Below are 23,415 nucleotides of genomic sequence, written 5' to 3'. Positions count from 1 at the left end.
AGTTGCGAGGCTGAGTCGGAAGGGATTTGAGAACCAGGTGAAACTGGGCTACATAGTAAAATCCCGACTGGGGGGGGGGGAAAAAAATCCTCAAATACAATCAAGAGACTGGGAACAACGAATGGCTCGTGCCACCGTGTGCACCAAGAGGGGAAAAAGCTTTCTGGTTGACTTTCACCTGTTCTCAGTCAGGATCCAAGGGCTAAAAGTAGGAAATCTGTTCTCATCTTTGCAACAAGGCTCGTGTTCTCTCCCCATGAGGAATACACAGGGTCTTTACCCCCACCTAGTCCCTAGAAATATGTGACTTCTGACCAGGACACGAGCACGTATCATGAGAGTCCCAGCATGTGCAGCAGAAATGGGGAGGAATGACAAATCCCCATGTTAGGACCTCCAACTACACAGAGCTGACACAACAGTCCCGAGTGACGCGATTGACAGGTAAATCTCACCAGTACAATCGTAGTAACTCCTTTATACAACAAAAGAAAGCTACATACTCAGAGCTCATGCCTGAATTCCTAGCTCCTAGGAGACTGTGATAAAAAAGATCCCAGTTCAAGGCCATTCCAGGCAGAAATGCCTTTGAGACACCATCTCAATCTACGGCTTGGCTGGTTGGTCTCAGCCTGTTATACGAAGGATTTAAAATAGGCCGATTCCAGCCCAGGAAGTGAGACTATCTAAAAAATAACCAGTGCATGGGGGCCTAGAGTTTGGCCTAATGGTAGAGTGCTTGCCTAGCATGCACGAAGACCTGGGTTCAATTCTTCGGTATCACATACATAGAAAAGGGGTGCAGTGAGGCTCGAGTGGTAAAGCTCTAGCCTTGAGAAAGCCCAAGGACAATGCTCAGGCCCTGAGCTCAAGCCCTAGTACAAGAAGCCAAGGAAAAGAAACGAAGAAAATGTCACCATGCCACCTGTTTTCTGGCCTCCGTCTTTCTCTAAGCCATAGAAACCAGTGACTGGCAAAACCAACTGTCACCAAACCAAAAAAAATAGACTGTGGCCTTCGTTGAAAACCCTCTACCCGAAAAGCATGTGCTCCAAACCTGACCATCAAGGTGTCTGGGGACAGAAGTAGACACCAAAGGAGACGAGATGACAATTGAACAGAGACATATCCATAATACAATGCTGCATATGTGCCCAGAGCTTCCTGCAACGCGGAGGGAGCAGCGTCCGTCTCCTTCTTCAAGCACACGACACGGCAAACGACTTCCAGGAGAAAGAGTTAGTCAAAAATTCTGTGCTTCCAGTCTGTGTCACCCACCAGACAGGTGGCGTGGCTCCTATCCAACCCCACACCCATCCAATCTCCACCCCTCCCCACCTGGAACCTCACGAGCTCCGCAACCCACCTGAGCAGACAGCACGGTTAGGTGACGATGACAAGTCCTTTGTTTCTAAGCATCTCAGATTGGGGGGGGGACAAGGAAGATCCCGAGTCCCCCGGGGCAGTGACGGCAAGATCACCTTGCCTCAGCCCAGGAAACAAGACGCCGGGGCTTTGTGAACCTGGTCCCCAGCCATCCTATCCCAGGATCATGAGAAATGAAAGACAGCAGCGAGCACCTGCCATCCAGGAGAGGCTCTCTGTGGGAAACTATTATTCAAAGGCTGCTTGGCAGATGTCAGCCGTGTGGTTTCACCTGTCTCCCGTCCAAGGCAGGTGGCCTGTGGCACCCAGGCAAGGGTTGAAGCAATCCAGCGGATCATTTGTGCATGCTCTCGAGCGGGAAGGCACAAGTTTATAGATGAGGCCAGGTATTCCATGGAGAGGACCATTCTAATGAACTTTCGCTGCTGGGGATGGAACCCGTGGCCTTGTGCGTGCTAAGCACACACACTACCTGTGAGCTCTGCTTCAGTCTAGCTGCGTTTTTTTATTAAGAAGCAATACTCCATCCTGGGGAAAAAGTATATTTTATTTCTGTCACTGGGATTTGAACTCGGCCTTGTATTCTATGACTCCGGCCAATGTTGCATTTAGTTTGTTTCTAGATAGGGTCTTGGGATTTTCCCATTCTGGCCTTAAGACCTCCATCTTCCAATGGAGAAAAGAATCGCCATACCTGGTTTGTTCTTTCGGGATAGGGTCTTGCGAATTGCTCCAACTATCTCCCTACGCTCACCGTGAGCCTCAAATCCTCCAAACTGTGCTTCCTGAGGAATTGGGGTAATAATACGTGTGGTGCCAGGCCCAGCTCACAGTCAACATAGTTTTTGTGCCAATATTTGGACACCAACTCAGAGCCTAAGTTTCTTTGCTCAAGACTGGGGCTCTTGAGCCACAGCTCCATCTCCAGCTTCTTGGTGGCTAATTGGAGATAAGAGTCTCTTGGATTTCTTTGCTTTGGCTGGCTTGGAACCATGATGCTCACGCTCAGATCATCACAGCCTCCCGAGCAGCCAGGTTTACAGACATCAACCATCAGCACACGGCTTCAAGATGAACACTTTTCAAAGCACTCCATGCTGCTTCTGCAATCAAAACGTGCGGAGCTTTCCAAGACTCTAGTGTGTATGGACACCTTTGGATGTAAAGCCAATTATCATCAGCTGGTGCGTGACGGCTCAGTTCTAGTATTAACTCAATCGCCAATTTGGAAAGTTTCCTTTAACACGTCTAAACAAAGCGCCACGTTCAACAAGTTTTCTGTCCCGTGGGCAATAATGTTCTCTACATCTAGAATTTTGTTGTTATTAATTAGCATATATTAATTGTATTATTTCCATATATGCAGATAATGTAGTCTGATCAAATTCAGTCCATCTACTTCTACTGTTTCAAAATTCAGATAGAAATGTTTTTAAAGAAATTTTACAACACCCAAGTATGTTATTTAAATAATGCTTAGATATATATGCATTTGAATTAACCACTTGGTTTTTATGCCTCATTAGGCATTGTTACTTAGAGTATTAATTCTACTTAAACAACATAATAATTCTGTACACACCCCTATTTAAAAGAAACTGTGAGTATAGAGAATGCCAAACAGGGCTCTAAGTTATGATTCCCATCTGTCCTGCTGGGTGCTCATGGTTCACGCCTATAATCCCAGCTGCTCAGAAGGCTGGGATCTAGGATCATGGTTTGAAGCTGGCCCCACTAGAAAAGTCCCTCTGAGACCTTTATCTCCAGTTAACCACCAGAAAACCACAAGTAGTGCTGTGACTCAATTGGTAGAATGCTATCCTTGAGCACAAAGAGGCTCAGAGACAGCACCTAGGCCCTGAGTTCAAGTCCCACAACTGATAAAGAAAAAGAGAGTGGAGCTCTGGGTTCAAACCCCAATATATTCTCATTCTCTCCCCCCCCTCTCTGTCTCTCTCTGTCTCTCTGTGTCTCTCTCTCACACTCACACACACCAATATTGAAATAAATGTTCTATTTCTTAAAATCTACTTTCTTTTAAAAAAAAAAGCCATTAATTCTGTCAAAAAAGAACATACAGATATTTTGGTAGAAAATCCCCGAAGGATTTAGAATGCTGGCTATCATTGTAATTACACACACACGTGTGCGTGGAGGACTTGGTGCAAATCAGATGACCACAGTGGCCTGGGTAAACCAGTTAGCCCTCACGTGTTATGTTCTCCTCCCTCTTGTCACGGTAAGCATGGAAAGGGGTCCCCATCTTACCTTTTGACCACCAGCTTGAGGGTCTTATGGGACCCTTTCACCAGGCAAATGGCTTCCTGTCTGAACCCCGAGAGGCCCACGTCATTGATGCCCACAATCTCATCTCCAGCCAGGAGCTTGTCCGCAGCTGCCGCTTTGCTGCCTTCCTCGACCTGCAACACACAACGGGCTTGCATGAGCTTCGCCTGTGAGAAGGGACCGTGCAGTCACGCCCTACTTCTTTCCCCAAGGACCGACTGGAGCTTCTGTGCATCACCGACAGAACGAGAAGGCTTGGACATTCTCACAACCGAAACCATGAAATCCACACACATGGGTTCATTTTCCGCATCCATGCCATAAAAGGGGGCCATTTTCTTAATTGGCTCAACATTTCCTCAGACATCAATCCCATTATCTAGTTTTTGCAACCATTCCATGGTTCATACTACAGTCCGAGCACTATACATTCAATCACGTAAGGCATGTAATTTTTTCCTGGTGTGTTTCGGTCTATTCCACAACATGTTCCCAAACCACCCACTGCAAAACCATCATGCCCATTTGCAGCCACTTTCCAATGCTGCCGGCCTTCGGCCATCTCTAATGTACTTCTCTCTTTCCTTCCCTCCCCTTCCTGCTCCTCCTCTCCCTTCCCCTTCCCTTCTTTTGCACAGGGTTTTGCTATATATCCTAGGCTGGACTTAAACTCATACTCTTCCTGCTTCAATTCTGGTGCATGCCAGAATTCAAGGCATGTACCACCATGCCCAACTCGAACGCACGTTGTACGCCCACAGATTTGCCTACTTGGAAAAGTTCACGTAAATGTAATCATACAATGTGTGTTCTTCTGTATCTGGCTTCTTTGGCTTCACATAATGCTGCTAGGGGGTCAACTATGTCATGGCCTGAGTTTACCGCATCCCTTTTTATATGGCTAAATAACATACCATAGTATGAACTATGGTTTTGGTTTTGGTGTTTGATGCCAGTTCTTGAGCTAGAATAATTTTTCTTTCCATTGGCTTCCTTGCCAAGAGGCTGTGTCCTCCGGATATTTATTGTGCTTTCCTGGGAAAGTAGTTAAAAAAAAAAGAAAAAGCTTTTAAAAACTTCCACGGTATAGTCTTATCTAACTTCTCAAATTCAGTTGCATTTATTAGGCTGGAACTTGAGAAAAACCAATTTAAAGTTGACACTGGGTTTTCAATGAATCATAACCACGATCGTATGGAATTGCTCCAATGGGACCTCAGTCACAACACTGGGTCCATATGCTTTCTGGCTCATAGACCAATTCTACTGGGGCTCCCTTCCTTTAGAAAGGAAGCCTGACTCACCCAGGGCAAGCACGGAGGTCTGACTGCCTGTGATAACAAGGAAGCCCACAGGAATGGCAAGCTACCCACCCTGGTGTGTGCACACCAAACAAAAGAATTCCTCCCCGATACCCCGAATTGTAGGTCCGAGCAAGCTTGGCAGTCAGGAGGAAAGGTTAAGGCTGGGCAGAAGCCAGGCACTGAAAAGACTCTGGGTCCATGAGCATCTGTGAATGAATAAAAAGGCCTGCAAGAGGAAGGCTGGCTCCACCCAACAGGGAGCAAGGGAGAGCCCAGGACACAGGCAAAGGTGTCAGCCTACCCTACTCCCATGCAGGTAGAAAAGAAGCCTAAAAGGATAACAGCTAAAAACAATCCCCAGAAAGGGAGGATTTACATCTAAACAACGTGAACGCAAAGGGTAAAGGATCTATCAGAGCCAGGTACGACGAGAGGTTCACGCCTAGAATCCTAGCTTCTCGGGGGGCTGAGATCTCAAGGTCACAGTTCAAAGCCAGCCAGGGCGGGAAAGTCCATGAGAGTCTTAACCTCCACTTAAGTACCAGAAAAGCTGGAAAGTATGGAAATTAACTCCGAGAACTGAAAATAAAAGGGTTTTTTTTTTTTTTTTAAATCGTAGTATTTGCAGTTCTTTTTCTTCTTCTGGTATTTTTCCCTTTTGTCCCAGCTTTTTTTTTTATGTATCCTTTATCTTGTAGGTAAGTTTATTTGATTTTTTTTTTTTGGGAGGGGGGGCAGGGAAGCACAGAAACCATGGGATAAAGGGTGATGTAATTCCGTAGTGACACTCACTAGACATTATGTTGGAAATGAGCTAACTCGGAAGGAGGGGACAGAGGCCCATGGCCTCCAAGGTGTAAGACTTAATTTTTAACAGCATTTCTCGTGCACTACCTGCCTGCAAACTTTTCTTCTCTTTGTTCTTTCCTGCCCAGGCTTGGCTTTGAACCTCAACTTTCACATCTTAGCCTGCCGAGTAGCTAAGATCTAAAGATAATAGGCATGACCCACCTGCAACCGGATTGTAAAACTTTTTTTTTTTTTTTACGGATGAAGTCTTGCTATGCTGTTCAGGATGATTCCCACCCAACTACCACGCTCAAGCACTGCTTCTGCCTCCATCTCCAAAGTAACTGGGAATAGAGATGTCTGTCACTATGCCTGGCATTGGGTAGGAGGAGTTTTCTTCCTCTCAGGTTGATCATACAAAAAAAAAAATGGTAAGAAGGGTTAGTTGTCTAAGCCTGGCAGAGTAGCACTTGCCTATAATCATGGTTCTTTAGCAGGCAGAAGCAGGAGAATCAAAAGTGTGAGGCAAGCCTGGGCCCCATGGTGGGGATGGAGGAGGGAGGGGGTAGGGGGAGGGATGGGTTAAGACATACCCTAGGATACCCAGAAGGCTAAGGCTGTATTTTTAAGCCACTCTAGCATTATAAAAAGAAGAAAGTTACAATTTATAAATAGGGTGATTGCAAAAAGTTTAGCCTCACTACATTATGTGAAAACCAGACATTTCTCCTATTTAAAGGAAATACAAGGATAGTTGCCAATAGCTCACGCCTGTAATCCCAGCTATTCAAGAGTCTGAGATCACGGCATGAATGTCCATTAGACTCTATTTTTTTTTTTGCCAGCCCTGGGCCTTGAACTCAGGGCCTGAGCACTGTCCTTAGACTTTCTCAGGGCTGGAGCTCTACCACTTGAACCACAGCACCACGTCTGGCTTTTTTCCATGTTATGTGGTGCTGAGGAATCGAACCTGGGTCTTTATAAACAAGGACCCCCAATAAATCTCTCCTCCTTCAAGTTGTGACCATTTGAGCCACTCTACTAGCCTTTCTCGTGTTTTTTTTTTTTCTTTTTCCCCCCAAGATCATGTGTGGGTGGCCTGGATTTAAATTCTATTTCTGCTTCACTCTGTTGCTGTAGATTAACTGGCACGCACCACTGCACCCAGACCTAGCCCTTCCCTATGTCCCTAGGGACGACAGGCGTATGTCATTGCACCCAGCAATTGGTAGGCATGCTGTCTTTCAAACGTCTTTTTACACAGAATAATCTACAAACATGATTCCTAGATCTTTGTCTCCTACGTAGCTTGAGAGAGATTCAGCTACTTAGGCTTGAAGGCCTAAGTTCTTATACATTGGGAGACTGAAAGTTTAAACCCTGGCCTGTCGGGGTATTCGACAAAAGAGATTTTCCTGGTTCTGTGGACATTGACCTGGAAAGTGAATCATGACTCTGAAATGCAGCGGAAAGAAGACAATCAATCAAGCAGAGCAACCAGAGAGCCACCCGGCAGGAGTCACAAGGGAACACAGACTCCAAATCTATGTGCAACATGTCTCATCTCTGAGGCGGGGTGAAAAAGAAATTAAGGGAAAAGACGTCAAACCAGTTAAAATGAATGACCAGCAATAGATGAATGAGTCTCACAAAAAATACTGACAGAAAGTGAGTGAAAAACGAGAGCAAAAGAAAGCAAGAGCAAAGTCAAGAGAGCCAGCGAACGCACAAGACAAACATCAAGGAGGCAGAAGAGTAAGAAAATGAGAGAAAAATAAAAGAGCAAAGGCAAGAAAAAAGTGAAATAAAGAAGGCGAGAGCAAAAGTGTGAGAACGAGACCGAAAATACAAGAAAATGAATGAGAAGTAATGCACCTACTACCTGGCAAATGTAACTGTAACCCCTCCATACATTACCCCAACAATAAAAAATTAAATTAAATTGAATTTAAAAGAACGGGACATGAGATTGAGCTGACATTCAACAGAATATGCAATTGTGTTTCCAAATGAATGAAGTCTCCAAATGAATAAGGAACCAGAATCACATTGCCACCCCCTAGAAAACTGACAATCAGATAGTTCACAAATTCCATCCACATTTAGTCTGTCTGGCTGGGTTTGGTCCCCACATGATCACCAAGCTGTGTCATTGGGACTGAATAATTTGCCTGGAAATTGTCTTATTTTATAGATTTTTTTTTTTGCCAGTCCTGGGCTTGGGCTCAGGGCCTGAGCACTGTCCTTGGACTTTCTCAAGGCCAGAGCTGTACCACTTGAGCCTCAGCACCACTTCCGGCTTTTTTCTATGTATGTGGTACCGAGGAATCGAACCCGGGTCTTCATGCACGCTAGGCAAGCACTTTAACCACTAGGCCAAACTCCCGGCCCTAGATGTACTAATTTTATTATTAAAACCTTTCTTTAGTTTTGTTTTTTTTTTTAAGAAAAAATACAAGAAAAGGAAAGCAGAGTGCAAACGTGAAAAGAGAGAAAAAGCAGGAGCAAAGAGTGAAAATGAGGAGATCCTGCAGCAAAAGGCTCAAATGAAAGCGCGCCAGGCGAGGTGGCTCACCTGTCATCCGAGCTACTCAGGACGTTGAGATGTGAGGATCCAGGTTCAAAGCCAGCCCAGGCACAAAAGGACCTGAGCCTCTTATCTCCAGTGAACCTCCAGAAAATGGGAAATGGGGCTTGGCTCAAGGGTAGGGCGGTACAGGATGGATGGAAATAGATCCAGACAGGCAAGCAGACAGCCAACTAAATATGAAGAAAATGCATGATAAAAGATGGCCCTTTCCCACCAAATCAAACCTCATTATTCCATGGAAAAAAAAAAAATCAGAAAAAATTCTGAGAGAAAAGCACGTTGCCAGTACCTAAGCAGCGGAAGATTCAATGTATTGTGGTGTCCTGGGAATAAAACACATACACAGAAAAGGGCCCATAAGGAGACACTAAGGAAATCAGTTAACAAAAAAATAATCTAATGACATGGACTGGTTCATTGCTTTCCCAGGCAAAGCAACAGGGAAGGAAAATAGGGGTAGACAGAGCCAGAACACAGACACACAAGAGGCATCTCAGGTCCTGACCTCGACCCAGCTGTGGAATGCCAAGGCATGCCTAAGCCTGGGTGGCTTGTCAGCTTTCTGTGCGGTGACAGAGAAGGAAAACGATTAGAACGGGATTAAAAAGTAACCGGACATATATAGCAGATAACATGGGTACCAAGACGTGTGAAAGGGTATCCATGCATGTGAATGAATGCACCTTCTATCTGGCAAATATCATGTAAACCCTTTTACTAATGACAATAAAAAAAAAAAAATAAAAGAAAAATTCCCAACTATTTTCTAAAACGGAAATAGTAAAAGAAAACATTGTAAAGCAGGTGCTGGTGGCTCACGCCTGTAATCCTAGCTACTCGGGAAACCTAGATCTAAGGATCTGAAGACCGAGGTTCAATGCCCAGCCAGGGAAGAAAAGTCCCTGAGACTTTTATCCCCAATGAACCAGAAAAAAAAAAAAACAAAAAAAAGGCCAGCAGAGTGCTAAGAGTATTCGCCTGGAGCAAATCAAGTGAGAATGCAAGGCCTTGAATTCAAGCTTAGTATTGGCACAAAAAGGAAAGGGGGTAAAGAAGACTCCCTTGGATCAAACAGAGAAAGCATGAGACGCCAGGCCCACACAGCAGACTGGACAGGACAGGACCTGGGAACAGCACAGGGCTTTAAGATCCTGCGAAACCACCCAGGGGATATACAGAAGGCTTTGTCCATTCCATCGTCAGGTTAATAACGATAGCGGCTTTTTCTCTATAGGACAAGAATTCAGGGTTACTTCCTGGGGTCAGGGAGAGGCAAGATGAAACACATTTTTCACATTACTTGGCTTATTAGATTTTCCTAACAATCTTATAATACATTAAAAAAAAAAAACCATCCCGGAGCACAAGCAAAGACGGGGTTGATAGTGTAAGGATTTTAATGATCAACCTCGCCCAAGCCACAAAGTTAGACACTCCTAAAGCCTTGCCTGTGTCAGGAGCCATAGGAAAATACCTCCGTGCAGATAGCAGAGCTTCAGGGAAGGTAGCCCGGTGAGAACCAAGCTCCCAGGCTCCATTCCAAACACACTGGGGAACTCCAGCTCCAACCAGCTTTTTACACTGCCAAAGGTTGTTTATCTTCCAAACAAACACACACACACACACACACACACACGTGTGCATGTGCATGCATGCATGCACACACACACACATCATGCATTTTTCCTGTGAACCTCTGGTACTCCACACAGTCAAAGCTGAGCACCTTGGATCTTCTGGGTCACATTTCCTTGTTTCCAGTTTGCAAATGAACACGTGTGGTTCGTATATTTACGGTAAAGATTATCCCTGAATTCTTCCCAGTCACAGAGGAATCAGCAAGATGGACAAGCTAACCCTGCTTTTTATGAAGCTCAATTCCTGCAAGGTCTGCTAGAATCTCTCCTCTCTAGCGCTTTTAGCAGCACGCCAACAGGCCAAGCAGAACACACGGCAAGCAACCCACCTCCCAAACAAGCCACTTGGGTTTTTCTTATGCAAGGTGAAATTTCACAACAAGTCCAGCCAGGCACTGGACTCTCCCAGTATGTGAGTTAGTGTTGTGTTACTGTAACGAAAACCCTGGGATCATTGTCTTATCAGGAGTAGAGGTTTATTCCTGCCTCAGTTTACTCACTTGGCTTCATTCCCTTTGAAGGAGGAAGGGGCAGAAGAAGCAACTCATCCCAAAGCTGCTGGAAAGCAAAGACGTGTCTGGGAGACTCTTATCTTCTGTTAACTAGCAAAAGGCCTGGAGTGGAGACAGGGCGCAATGGCTGGAGCACTAACTTTGAGTGAAAAGACAAACAAGAGTCAAAGGACCTGGGATGGGGGAGCTAAAGTCCCACTATTCCCTCAGTGACCTAACTTCTTTCCACTACATTCCGATCAAATAGAAAAGGCTGGAGGTAGAGTCGTGGCTCAAGTGGTAGGGTGCCAGCATGGAGGGGGAAAAGCTAAGGGAAAGCACCTAGGGAACTTCAGAACCACACCCCAAAAAGAAGCATTATGTGTTAAAAATGATGGGGTTTTCACTCTGTGAAAAGTGAGCATTTGTAGGAATCTTTTCTTGTTGTCTCTCAATGACCAGTAAGAGTTAATGATATAGTCTTGGGAACAGAGAAAAAAAAAATTTTTTAAGTATACGTGAAGCCTAGGATTGAATTTCCAGCCCAAAAATAGAAATAAAATAACTACAAATTTTTAAAGGGGGAGGAGCAAAGTGATAATCATCAAAGAAAGGCGTTGGGGAATAAGATTTTTAAATTTATTTTTGAATATATTTTAAAATTTACACACACACGTGTGTGTATGTGTGTGTGTGATTTGAAGACGGGCAAGCAGGAAAGCCCGTAAGACTCTTATCTCCAGTGAACCACCAAAAAAGCCAAAACTAAGAGCTACGGCTCAAGGGATAGAGCACTGACCTTGAGCAAAAACAGAAAAAAAAAAAAAAAGAAAAATTCATGACTCCTTTGATCTTTTGGCAATGCAACCTGAGATGCTTTTCCTTTAATAGTGACCCTCAAAGAGAATCTTCCAGCAACTTTAAGTTTCAGACAGAGACTTTAAAAAAAAACCTCTTTCAAACATATAATTACTCCCTAACCTTTGGAACCTTGATATTGCAGGAGATTTCCCCGCACCAACCCCCCCTCCTCAAGCTCTCATGGCAAGAATAGTGAACTTTTGAATCAGGAAAAGTCAATTATTCCTGTCTCTACGCCACTAAGTCTGAAAGTGGGATACTTCATCCCAAAATGGGAAACTGCTTCCCTCCTTTGACGGAAGCAAACGCACCACTCTGCCTCCTGTGATGCAGAGAACATGGGAGAGACTCATGTATTCCAACTTAAAACACTTTTTCTCCTGCTCTAGCTAGAAATCAACGAGCTTTTAATGTTTAAACTGTTGTTTAAACTAAAAGGATGAAGTGGAGAAACCCCAGGATGTAATTAATTAAATTCAAACTTCAATTTACAATGTAAATTGAATGGTGAGGATGAGGCTCAGTGTTTCCAAGTCCTTGTCTTCGATGATGAAGCCCTGGGTTTAATCTCCGGCACTTTAATAAATACGTCAGTTAATGTGTGAAATGAATAAATGAATGAGATCTTAAATATTGTTGCTTCGGTTTGTGAAAATGTGGCTCAAGTAGGAAGGCACTATTCTTAAGTGAAAAACCTAGTGAAAAGCCAGTGCGTTCAAACTCCAGTAAAGAGAAGGAAAAGGAAAAACTCTTTGTAATTGTTAATAGGAATATTTCTATGTCATCTACCTTGTCGTTTCTGGTGGAAATCATCATTATAAGTATTCGATCTCAGCAGAAGCAGCTGGCTGGTTATAGCCGCTATTCACAAACACAAAGATGCGGAACTATTATGTATGTGTGGTTGATAGTGATGCTTTTTACCAATTTCTAAGAGAAAAGGACTCCGATAGCTACTTTGTAAATTACGGGCCATAAAAGTTAAGGCAATTAAAGACAAGAATTAATTTTTTTTCATATATTTTCATTGTAATTAATACAAGCGTTACATGATATTTGCCACATAGAAGGTGCATTAATTCACATACATTGATATCCTTTCTCATATCTTGGTCCCCATTTCCCTCCGCCCCCCCACCCCCGCCCCTCATCTTGTGACAAAAATTAATTTTTAAAAAAAAAGGAAGATGTTACGGCAAGACGTAAGGCAGGAACAAAGGAAGCAAAGAGGGAAAAAAAAAAAAAGGATGCACGGAAACAGAGAGAGAGCATGATTAAACTGAAGGAAGAAGGTATCAAAAAAGAGAAAGTAATCAAGACCAGACAGAGAAAGTAAAAGAAAAAGAAAGGGACAGGATTCGTGGGACGCCCCCGCTCGTCAGGAGGCTGAGATCCGAGGATAGTTCAAAGCCAGCCAACTTTCCAGATAGGAAACTTGTGGGAATCTCCAATTAGACTGCAAAAAGCCAAAATTGGGAGCTGTAGCTCAAAGTAGTACACCAGGAAAAGACCCAACAAAAAAAAGAAAACTACAGACCTATCTAATGAACACAGATGCAAAACTCCTCAATCAAATACTAGCCAACAGAATCCAGAAACAAATTTAAAAAAAAAATTATACCCTACGACCAAGGAGGCTTCATCCCACAGATGCAAGGCTGGTTTAACGTTCGCAAATCAATCAATGTAATACATCCCATCAATAGAGCTAAGGGTAAGAATCATAGGATAATTTCTCTGGACGTGGAGAAGGCATTTGACAAAATACAACATCCATTATTCATGTTGAAAGCACTAGAAAAAAATAGGAATAAGAGGTACATTCCTTAAAATAATTAAAGCCATGCGTGAAAAACCTACAGCCAGTATTATACTAAATGGTGAAAGACTGGAACCATTTACCTTAAAATCAGGAATTAGACAGGGAGGCCCACTCTCTCCACTTCTCTTCAAGATAATGCTGGAACCCTCAGACCGGAAACCTTGAAACCACTGCACAATAGAGTTGCAGAGACACTGGAACTCAAAGGCACAGGCAACAGATTCCTGAACAGAATCCCAGGGTCACAGCAGATTGGAGAGAGACTCGATAAATGGGACTACTTAAAAAATAAAAAGTTTCTGCACAGATAAAAGCATAGCCGCTACAGTAGAAAGACGGCCAACCAACTGCCAGTGATTGCATACAGAGATGCCCTTCTTGAATACTTGTTAAAGATGTCATTTGAAATATGACGTAAAAATCAATGTTAATATATTCTTTAATAAAAGAAAAAGTGAGAAAACAAAAGACAAAACTGATTGGTAAAAAAAAAAAAAAATAGGTCAATATATAGGTAAATAAAAAGATTAGATGCATACAATTATGTGGATCATTTTGGGCTATTGAGTTGTCAACCTATTCTCAAATAACTCTGTCACTTGTGTTTCTGAAATTCACCTTTCTTGGAAGTATCATGTATGTAGTATAAATAAAGCCCATATAAATAAAAATAAAAATAAAAAAAAAAACAGATCACACAGCCCGTATATAAATAAAAATTTCAAGAAAGAATAGATCACAAGTACAGACTTCCTCTGTGGCTGGTTCTACACTGTTTGGAGAAGTGTATATATTCTTTCATCATTCGAGAATACATATGATTTATGTGTTATTCCCGTGGAGAACGTTATATGTTCTTTCACCGTTCCAGAATACAATATGATTCCTCTATTATTCCCATCCAAAAGATGAAGCAACTGGGATAAGGAAAATGAAATAAGTCACCTGTGAACATATCGTTAGTAAATGAAAGCACCAACATTTGATCACAGTACCCAAACCATACCACCTTCCATGGCTCCCTTTGCTCCTGAATCTACGACCCGACTCCTGCTCGCTGTTATAGGCCTCCCTCCTCGTCTCCCTCTTACCCTCTGTTCTATGATCCACGGCTCAGATCCAGACCTAATACACTTGCTGGTGGTCGAGTAGGTTAAGAATTCTTACAAAAACAAAAATAATGCGGCAAGCTAAGCTTGCCGGATGATTACAATGCAAGGTTCATTATAACCACCGGGCTAAACATCCCATAAAACTCCTAATCTTTGACATGCACATTAGATGTTAAAAAAAAAAAATAAATAAATCCACCTTTTATACCAAGTACTCTAGGCAGACAGAGTTCAGGATAAAAGGATCTCGAACCGACACCCTCCAGATTTTACACATTCATTCTCTTTCTTGCAAAGCACCCCAACTCAAGTCCAGGATGCGATCGACACAAGCTCTGGGAAGCCTGGGCATGGTCAATGAAGCCATTGGGGAGACTCAGAACTGGAGAATTGAGGGTCGAAGCTAGCCCAGTCATAAAATTCCCACAGACTCTATTTCCAATCCACTAGCAAATGTGTCCATCAAGGGGTAAAGCATCCACCGTACGCAGGTAAACCACAAGAGTGAAAGATGCTGAGTTCCACCAGTAAAAGAAAGGGTCGGGCCACTAATCATCTCAGCCACTCAGGAGGCTGAGATCTCACCAGTGTGCTTGGAAACCAGCTCATTTCCAATTCACTCATACAAACCAGGTATGGATCAAGCGGTAGATGGCCAATGAGCGCGCGAGACCTTGAGTTGCAGCTGCAGCACCACGACCAGACCGACGAGAGCTCAATGCGTCGGCATTTACAAATGCAGATAGGGAATTCGATCACGTACAAAGCTTTCCTTTTGCATCTTGTTGTTTCAAAGACCCTTCCATCACACCCAAGAGCCATCCCAGAGTTTAGGAAAGAAACGGAGGAAGCACAAATCCAAGCGTGTTGTGCATATGCACATTTTTTGTTGTTGTTGTTGTGCAGAACTGGGGCTTGAACGGATAGCATGAAACTCTCACGAAGCTTTTTCCGCTCATGGCTTCCAAGTGCGATCCTCAGATCTCCATCTCTTGAGTGGCTAGGATTTCAGGTGTAAGCTTCTGATGAGGGTCAGCAACAGTGGAGTTTTGTCTTTTTTTTTATGTACTTCATAGACCACCATGAAAAAAAAAAATCTCTACTCCACTGTCCCACCAACCCCCCACGTGCAGTGCGGAAAAAACGAACGCAGGGCCTTCAAGGGCTGAACCGCCACATGCAGTGTAAATGGTCATTTCTTACCATTGCAACGGCTCAATCGGCATGCGTGAATATCTCATCTGATTGCAAAACCATTGGAACGTCTTTTATGAGTTGCATCTCACACATAACTACTATGCTCTGCCACTGAAATCATCCGTCCGTGTGGGCTTTTGCTGATTAACTGGACATTAAATCTCTCAGATTTTTTCCTCACTGGGTGGCTTTGAACCACAATCTCAGTTCTCAGCCTGCAGAGTAGCCAGGATCATACTTAGAAGCCTTGCGGAGACGATGCCGTTCTTCAACAAGCTGCCTTCCCGTACTTCATTTCTAAAACAACACGGTCAGTTCCACAGAACGTGGAGGTGGAGGCACTGGAAATGATTTCCCACACCTTCTTGCTCTACTTCTCCAGAGATCCCATCGACAAGGGGAGACCGAGGCAAAGCAACACCATAGGAGAATTTAAATTATCGATCACCCAAGGTCGCATTGTATAGAATCAGCGTGTGGGAAATAAGCTAGGTGTTCCGTGCACACCCACGGTGATTCCTTCAACCAAGTACGTAATCCTTCCCTCTTACTGTACAGATATACATAAAAATGCTCTCACTTTCAAAAACTGGGGGCTTAGTGGATTAAAGCACTTTTGATCTCTTTCAGGACTTTATTTCTTAGAACAAGCCGATGATAACAAGTAATCCTGGAACAAAAAAAAACCTCTCTCTGTACTTGTCATAAATATATTTTTTGGCTCCTGTGATGGTAACTATTTGCAAGAAGAGGAGGAGGAGGAGGAGGAGGAGGAGGAGGAGGAGGAGGAGGAGGAGGAGGAGGAGGAGGAGGAGGAGGGAGAGAAAGAAAAGAAAATACTCTAGGCAGCAGCGGCTGGTATCTATAATGCTAGCTTCACAAATTGCTCTTGGATCTGAAAAATCTTAAGTCACCTTTGGGCCGAAAGGCGATGTCACCCTTTCCTACTCAACGCTGAACCGATTTCCCTTTTTTTCTGATCCAACATCAGCAGTCTTCCCTGCTCGATGGCTCGTGATCAGGTTCAAGCCCACGCGTGACACCAAAAAATAATAAAAAAAAAAAGCCATATAAAGCAACATGGACTCCAGAGCTCTTTCTGAGCCTTCTTTGCGGCGTCAAGTTTGCAGATATAACAGACCCAAGGCTAGCAGAAACCTGTAGAATTACGACTACTCAAAGTCATGCCCCACACTTAACCAGTGTTTGAAAGTAAAAGATAACCTGGGGGGGAAAAAAAAAATGTCTATTCAGCCTTTATACCCTACAATTAGCTTTACAATGCCTGCTATGCACAAGAAAACGTTCCACAGAGCCAAGGCTGCCGTCTCCTTCTCCCTCTCTCCAGCACCCCTAAAAATCTAGTCACAAATTCAGGTTTCTTTGCATGCTGACACGAAACAACCCCAAAATGTATTCCAAACCGTCCCCTGCAAGGCCAGACAAGAGGCCCAGTTTCTTTGGCTATAAAAGTGCATTAAAGCACCCACTTCATGATGAACTGCTGAAAACAACTATTTATTATTCAGCCAGCTCTTGGAAAAACTAGTTAGTCTCTTCCATTTTTGTTTTTAAACCAAGAGATAAATGTCAGGACACGTTGGAGAAATACACCACAGACTGAACTCAGCAAGTACCCAAGGCATGATGCACAGCTGAAACTTTATAGCTGTTTCATAATGGGGGAAATGTAGGATGTATAGGGGTGACTCGTAAACACTGATGTCTCAGAGACGAGGAATCCTCCAGGAGCTGAACCTCCAAACCTCCAGCCCCCCACAACCTCCCTGAGCTCAAGCCCAGGACTGGAAAAAAAAAAAAAAACTGCTCTGGAACAGGATACTGGTGGCTCCAATCTGCTTTGCTGAGATATGAGGATCCTCCTTCAAAGCCAGCTGGGGCAGAAAGAAAACTCTGGGAGAGCCTTATGTCAACTGAATCAGCAAAGAGCAGAAAACAGAGGTGTGGCACAAGTGCTAAGAGCAGCAGCCTGGAGTACAAGGGCCAAGCCAGAACAAAAGGCCTTGAGTTCAAGTCTCAGTACCAGTCATATGCATGCATGCACGCATGCACACACATACACGTGCACGCACGCATGCACACACGTACACGTGCACGCACGCATGCACACACACACACGTGCACGCACGCATGCATACAATACACGTGCACGCACGCATGCATACAATACACGTGCACGCACGCATGCACACACACACACGTGCACGCACGCATGCACACACGTACACGTGCACGCACGCATGCACACACGTACACGTGCACGCACGCATGCACACACACACACGTGCACGCACGCATGCACACACACACACGTGCACGCACGCATGCATACACGTACACGTGCACGCACGCATGCACACACACACACGTGCACGCACGCATGCATACACATACACGCACACTGTCTCCGTCCTGAAGGCTATTTCCCCAGAGGTAACCAGAAAGGCAGGGACTATCTCAAAGGAGCCTCTCTGTAAGGCCAGGCCTAAATGAAAACATTCTTCCTAGTTTCTGGTTTTTGGGGGGTTCTTTTTGGTGTGTGTGTGGGGGGGGGTAGTGCTGGAGCAGAGAGACTGTTAAGAACAAGCAAGCCTAGAGTCCATTGCACCCTCACCCTTTAACAAACGTTCCTGAGGCCACAGGGGGGCTTCTTGACACCCAGCTGGTGCATTTTAATGCTTCTTAAAGAATACAACCCGTGCCCCTTGGGAATGCAAGCCATTGTGGTGACATTTTTCAGACAGCTCTGTCTTTGCTCTCCCTGACTGACTTCTAGAGGAAAGGAAAAAGTCAAAGTAGCAGGGCTGGGCTGGGGGGAAATGTCGCTCAATACAAGGCCCAAGGCTGCAAAGAAAAGGAAGAAGACCTCTGACAGCGGTGACAGAGGGGAGTCGACGACAGATATTTTTAATGCGGTGTTATAAATCGAACTGCTCAGATCCAAGACGTCAGGTGGAACAAATGCCTCCAAGAAAGTCTACTCAATCAAATAGAAATTTGGAAACAAAAGTTGAAATTACACGTCAATCAGTGGAAATGTCACCAGGGTGGAAGCCTGTGGCATCTCAGAGGCCTTACTGGACTTCCACAAAGCTCCTCACATTCCCTGAATGTTTCTCCCTGGGATGTTAAGTGTCCTTTTACCTCACATCAGAGAGAAAAGTCAGACTTTACACTCTGGAAGCTTATAAAACACCGCAGGAGACAGTCTGGGTTTCTTTTTTCCTTTCTCTGGCTACAGAAAAAAAAAACAGATGAAGCAAGTATTTGTTTGCATTTTACTATGTAAATAAAGCTGGTTTCTCAGGGCCACGCCAGAGAAGGAAATAGGGTTTCACACAAACACTGGAAATGGCAAGGCCTTCTAAACACCCCACCCCAAAGGCCAATGTCTTGAAAAAGAAGAATTAAGCAACTAGAACTCTTTAAAAGCAAAAGGCAGCAGCCTACCTTTTAACCTAGCCAAATGATTTTACAATGTCTGGGGACCCTTTGTGGTTGTCACACCTGGAGGCAGGTGCCAATGGCCTGTGGTAGGGAGAGAAAAGCTGTTGAGTGGGTCGACCAGCCAACCAACAGCTGTCGTAAGGGAGCACGATTCAGCTCAGACAGTTAACAATGCCACTCCCAGACCTCACCACAATACTCATTATGGAGATGTGGAGTCACCAGCTAATTTCCAGAGGACTTCCCAGGATTTGCCAGGTTTGGGGCCTCAGGGTACACAATAATTTAACCTCCTTGGGCCGACAACTGTTTCATGCACAAAATGACCTAAGGAAAATGTCTGTACCTGAAGAGGACCGAGTCGGCCTTGTTTCTGACATCCCTGCCTGTTTCGTTGTGCAGTATTGGAGGTGAGATCCATGGGTGCAAGGCAAGCTCTCTACCACCGACCTACCTACACCTCCAGCCCCATTCCCGTGTGGACACGAGGACTCTTCTGAGACTTTCAAACGACATCCAAATTACTCCAAATCAGAGTCAGCTAAATAGCAAACTGCATATATAACTATTTAATTACAAAGATTTAAGTGCAAAGGAAAGATTGCAAGAACTGGTGTTGAAGCGGGGCGCAGTGGCTCACACCTGTCATCCTAGCTGTTTAGGAGGCTGAGAGCTGAGGATCACGGTTCAAAGCCAGCCCAGGCACTAAAGACCTTGTGACGCTTATTTCCAATTAACCGCTAAGAAAACGGGAAAGTGGGGCTGTGGCTCTAGGGGGTAAGAGGAGAACCTTGAGCTGAAGAGCTCAGGGACAAGCACCCAGGCCCAGAGTTCAAGCCCCATGACAAAAAAGAAAAAAAGAAAAGAAATACACGAAATACTCAAGGTCTGCGTGAATTCTGTCTTTTTCACTGTTACCGTCAGGAATGCCTTCTACAACCTTCGCTGGAAACCACAGGCCATTGGTATAGCCTCCGTGGTAGAGCAGAAATGTTCCAGGCCCGGGTTTGAGCCACAGCAGCACAAAGAAAGGAAAAATACAAGCAAAAACAAGTGTGCAGGAAGCGCCTGCCCAGGGTCTTTTCAAAGAATCAGCTTGATGCAGGAGTGAAAACTGGCAAAGGAAGGGCAAATCGGAGAAACACGTAGTCTCCTTCACCGGCTGAACAACAAAGCTACCCGACCTCCTGAAAACCAGACTTGGAGGGTGGGTTAGGCTTCATTGAATTGCTCCCTGCTATGGTGAGGGAAGCAGGCAGATTAAAAAAATAAATAAATAAAACACTAAGTCACCTTCAAATAGCTTTTACTAGTGGCGCATATTTACTTTTAAAGCGAACTTTGCTCTTGGAAGTGGAGCAGGGGGTGGGGGGGCAGAGGTTGAAGTCTTTCCAGGGAAACTTAATCACCGCTTTTATTTTTTAATTTTGTTCTTTGCGAGTCCTGGGGCCCTGAACACCGTCCTGGGGTTTTCTCAAGGCTGGCGCTCTTACCACTTGAGCCACAGCACCACTTGCAGCTTTTTTTTATATTTTTCTATGTCTGTGGTACCAAGGAATCGAACCCAGGTCTCGGTGCATGCTAGGACAAACACTGTACCACCAGGCCCCTGATCACCACTTTGAACCCAGAAGAAAACAAGCGGAGGGGAGTTTGCTGTGCACCTTCCCAGCTTCATGAGAGGCTGGGGGACCAGATCATTGTCATTTCCTGGCCTTCCCAGGGTCATGAGAGGCTGGGGGACCACATCATTGTCATTTCCTGAGCACCAGGCAGAAGCCAGACACACAGACACACACCCCAGCCCTTCCTGCTGAGCGGGGACACCCGTCTTGAGTTCCCTGCCAACTTTTCTGTAAAGAAAACTTTCTCTGGCTCCACACAGGAAGCTGGAAAAAAAAAAAAAAATCAGTATATGGAGTGAATTTCCAGCAGCTGAGCTTTGCCAGCCCAGGGGTGTGGAAGGGTGGAAGCCAACGCAGGTGTGCAGCACAGGAAGAGTTCACAGAAGCGCACAGGTGGGGTGGGGGGGGGATCCCCCTTTTTTCTGCCCCCCCCCCCACACACACACCCTTGCAGGGGGGAGGGGTGCTGGGGAAGGAAAGGAGGGGAGACCTGGGAACAGAAGCCATTGCTCCTCCTCCTCCTCCTCCTCCTCCTCCTCCTCCTCCTCCTCCTCCTCCTCCTCCTGCTCCTCCTCCTCCTCCTCTTCCTCCTCCTCTTCCTCCTCCTCCTCCTCCTCTCCTCCTCCTCTTCCTCCTCCTCCTCCTCCTCCTCCTCCTCCTCCTCCTCCCCTCCTCCTCCTCCTCCCCTCCTCCTCCTCCTCCTCCTCTCCTCTTCCTCCTCCTCCTCCTCTCCTCCTCCTCCTCCTCTCCTCCTCCTCCTCCTCCTCCTCTCCTCCTCCTCCTCCTCCTCCTCCTCTTCCTCCTCCTCCTCCTCCTCTTCTCCTCCTCCTCCTCCTCCTCCTCCTCCTCCTCCTCTTCCTCCTCCTCCTCCTCTTCTCCTCCTCCTCCTCCTCCTCCTCCTCCTCCTCCTCTTCCTCCTCCTCCTCCTCTTCTCTTCCTCCTCCTCCTCCTCCTCCTCCTGCTCCTCCTCCTCCTCCTCCTGCTCCTCCTCCTCCTCCTCCTCCCCCCCGCTCCACGGCCACCCGCACCTCCGATCACCGTCCCGCTCACCTTGGTGATGACCAGCGGCTCGCCATGCTCGCGCCCGCCCTTCAGGGTGAAGCCCCACGGCGCGCCGCCGCTCAGCAGCACCTCCACCACACGCCCGCCGCCGTCCTGCGACCCCCGCGGCTCGGCCTCCGCCTCCGCCGGCCCAGCTCGGGGCTCCGCGCCCTCCTCCATGAGAAACAACCCCCGCCCCAGCGCCCGCAGGACGCACGGAGGCTCCAAGCGCACGCCGCGCACGCGCGCGGGGTGGAGGGAGAAGGAGGGGCGGGGCGCGCTGGGCAGGGGGCGGGGCGCGCCGGGCAGGGGGCGGGGCGCGCCGGGCAGGGGGCGGGGCGCGCCGGGCAGGGGGCGGGGCACGCTGAGCCTGGGGAACGGGGCGCGCTGAGCAAGGGGCGGGGCGTGCTTCATAGAGGGCGGGGCGCACTGAGCAGGGGGCGTGGCCCGCTGGGCGGGGAGGCGTGGCCCGCTGGGCAGTGGGGGCGTGGCCCGCTGGGCAGTGGAGGCGTGGCCCGCTGGGCGGGGAGGCGTGGCCCGCTGAGCAGTGGGGGCGTGGCCCGCTGAGCGGGGAGGCGTGGCCCGCTGGGCAGTGGAGGCGTGGCCCGCTGGGCGGGGAGGCGTGGCCCGCTGGGCAGTGGAGGCGTGGCCCGCTGGGCGGGGAGGCGTGGCCCGCTGAGCGGGGGGCGTGGCCCGCTCGGCAGTGGGGGCGTGGCCCGCTCGGCAGTGGGGGCGTGGCCCGCTGGGCAGTGGGGGCGTGGCGTGTGCGCTCCAGAGCTCCCACCGGACCCCCGCATGCGCAGCGTGCGCTTCGGAGTTTGGGGAAGGGGGCGGAGGATGTGTGCCAGGTGCGCAGTGGCGCGCTGGAGACTTTGTGCGTGCGTGCGGGGAGGGGTCCCACCCTGCGACGGTGTTTCCCCTCCCCCCGCAGCGCACCTGTCAATCTTCCCCACCCCCTTCCCTCCCCCCCACGTAGTGAGGAGCGCGAGCGCGGCCTGCGCCTTTGTTTCGCCCGATCCCAAGCGCAGGTGAGCCCCCGACCACCACCACCCCCATCACCCCCACACACACCCAAACCCTTGCGATCGCTGCCCCCACCCGACCCCAGGACCTTGGCACGGCCTTTCCCAATCGCCCAAGCGCAGGTGAGCCCCCAACCACCACCACCACCCCCATCACCCCCCACACACACCCAAACCCTTGCGATCGCTGCCCCCACCTGACCCCAGGACCTTGGCACGGCCTTTGCCAATCGCGCTCTGGCACGTTTCAAAGCAGTTCCAGCCCTGCTGGAACTAAGGGACTTCACTCGGCTTCTGAGTTCAAGGCCCTGTACAAGCATAAAATGGGAAGTATTTGGCTTGAGCTACTGTCACCCTGGGTCCAATCCCATTTCAAAGACCAGCCCTTGAGTTGTTCAAGTATTTATAAAGTAGCCAATGAACTACATTATTTGGCACTTCTTACTTTCCCAATACTGGGGAAAAAGGGTACTAAAACAATGTTTTTTTTTTAAAAAAAAAAAATGCCAGAAATACCTCTGTTCAGCCATGTGTTTCCAAGACGGAACTCTCAGAAAAAGTTTTTTTTTTTAAAAAAAAAATGCAAGAAATAATGCAACTAAATAGCTTGGGACTGCCAAACTGTTGGCAGGAAACCAATGAAACATAGAGACGAGAAGGAAGAAAACTAATGGACATAATTGAAATTTTTGACCGGTGTTTATTGTGTGGAAGGCAGCCACGTTCAGGTTGCACCACTATAAAGAAGAACTGCATCTGTGAGATCTGGCTCTTGAAGTTGGGC

At 46.7% G+C, this 23,415-nt stretch overlaps 1 protein-coding gene across 1 annotated transcript in view; it reads right to left on the bottom strand.

Annotated features, from left to right (window-relative positions):
* The window catches only part of LOC150040006 (protein Shroom2-like), a 50,281-nt gene extending 28,492 nt beyond the window's left edge, over positions 1-21,789 (bottom strand). The window contains exons 1-2 of the mRNA XM_090327456.1: positions 21,619-21,789; positions 3,655-3,806 (exon numbers count right to left, since the gene is read on the bottom strand). Coding sequence (XP_090183582.1) covers positions 3,655-3,806; positions 21,619-21,789 — 323 coding nt within the window. The remainder of the gene's footprint in view (positions 1-3,654; positions 3,807-21,618) is intronic.
* Between the last annotated feature and the right edge of the window lie 1,626 nt (positions 21,790-23,415).

Source organism: Megascapheus bottae, unplaced genomic scaffold (assembly GCF_031878675.1).
Source record: "Megascapheus bottae isolate mThoBot1 unplaced genomic scaffold, mThoBot2.hap1 HAP1_SCAFFOLD_263, whole genome shotgun sequence".
Taxonomy (NCBI): Eukaryota; Metazoa; Chordata; class Mammalia; order Rodentia; family Geomyidae; genus Megascapheus; species Megascapheus bottae.
The sequence above is the reverse complement of the archived record's forward strand: the minus strand, read 5'-3'. Positions and strand labels throughout refer to the sequence as shown.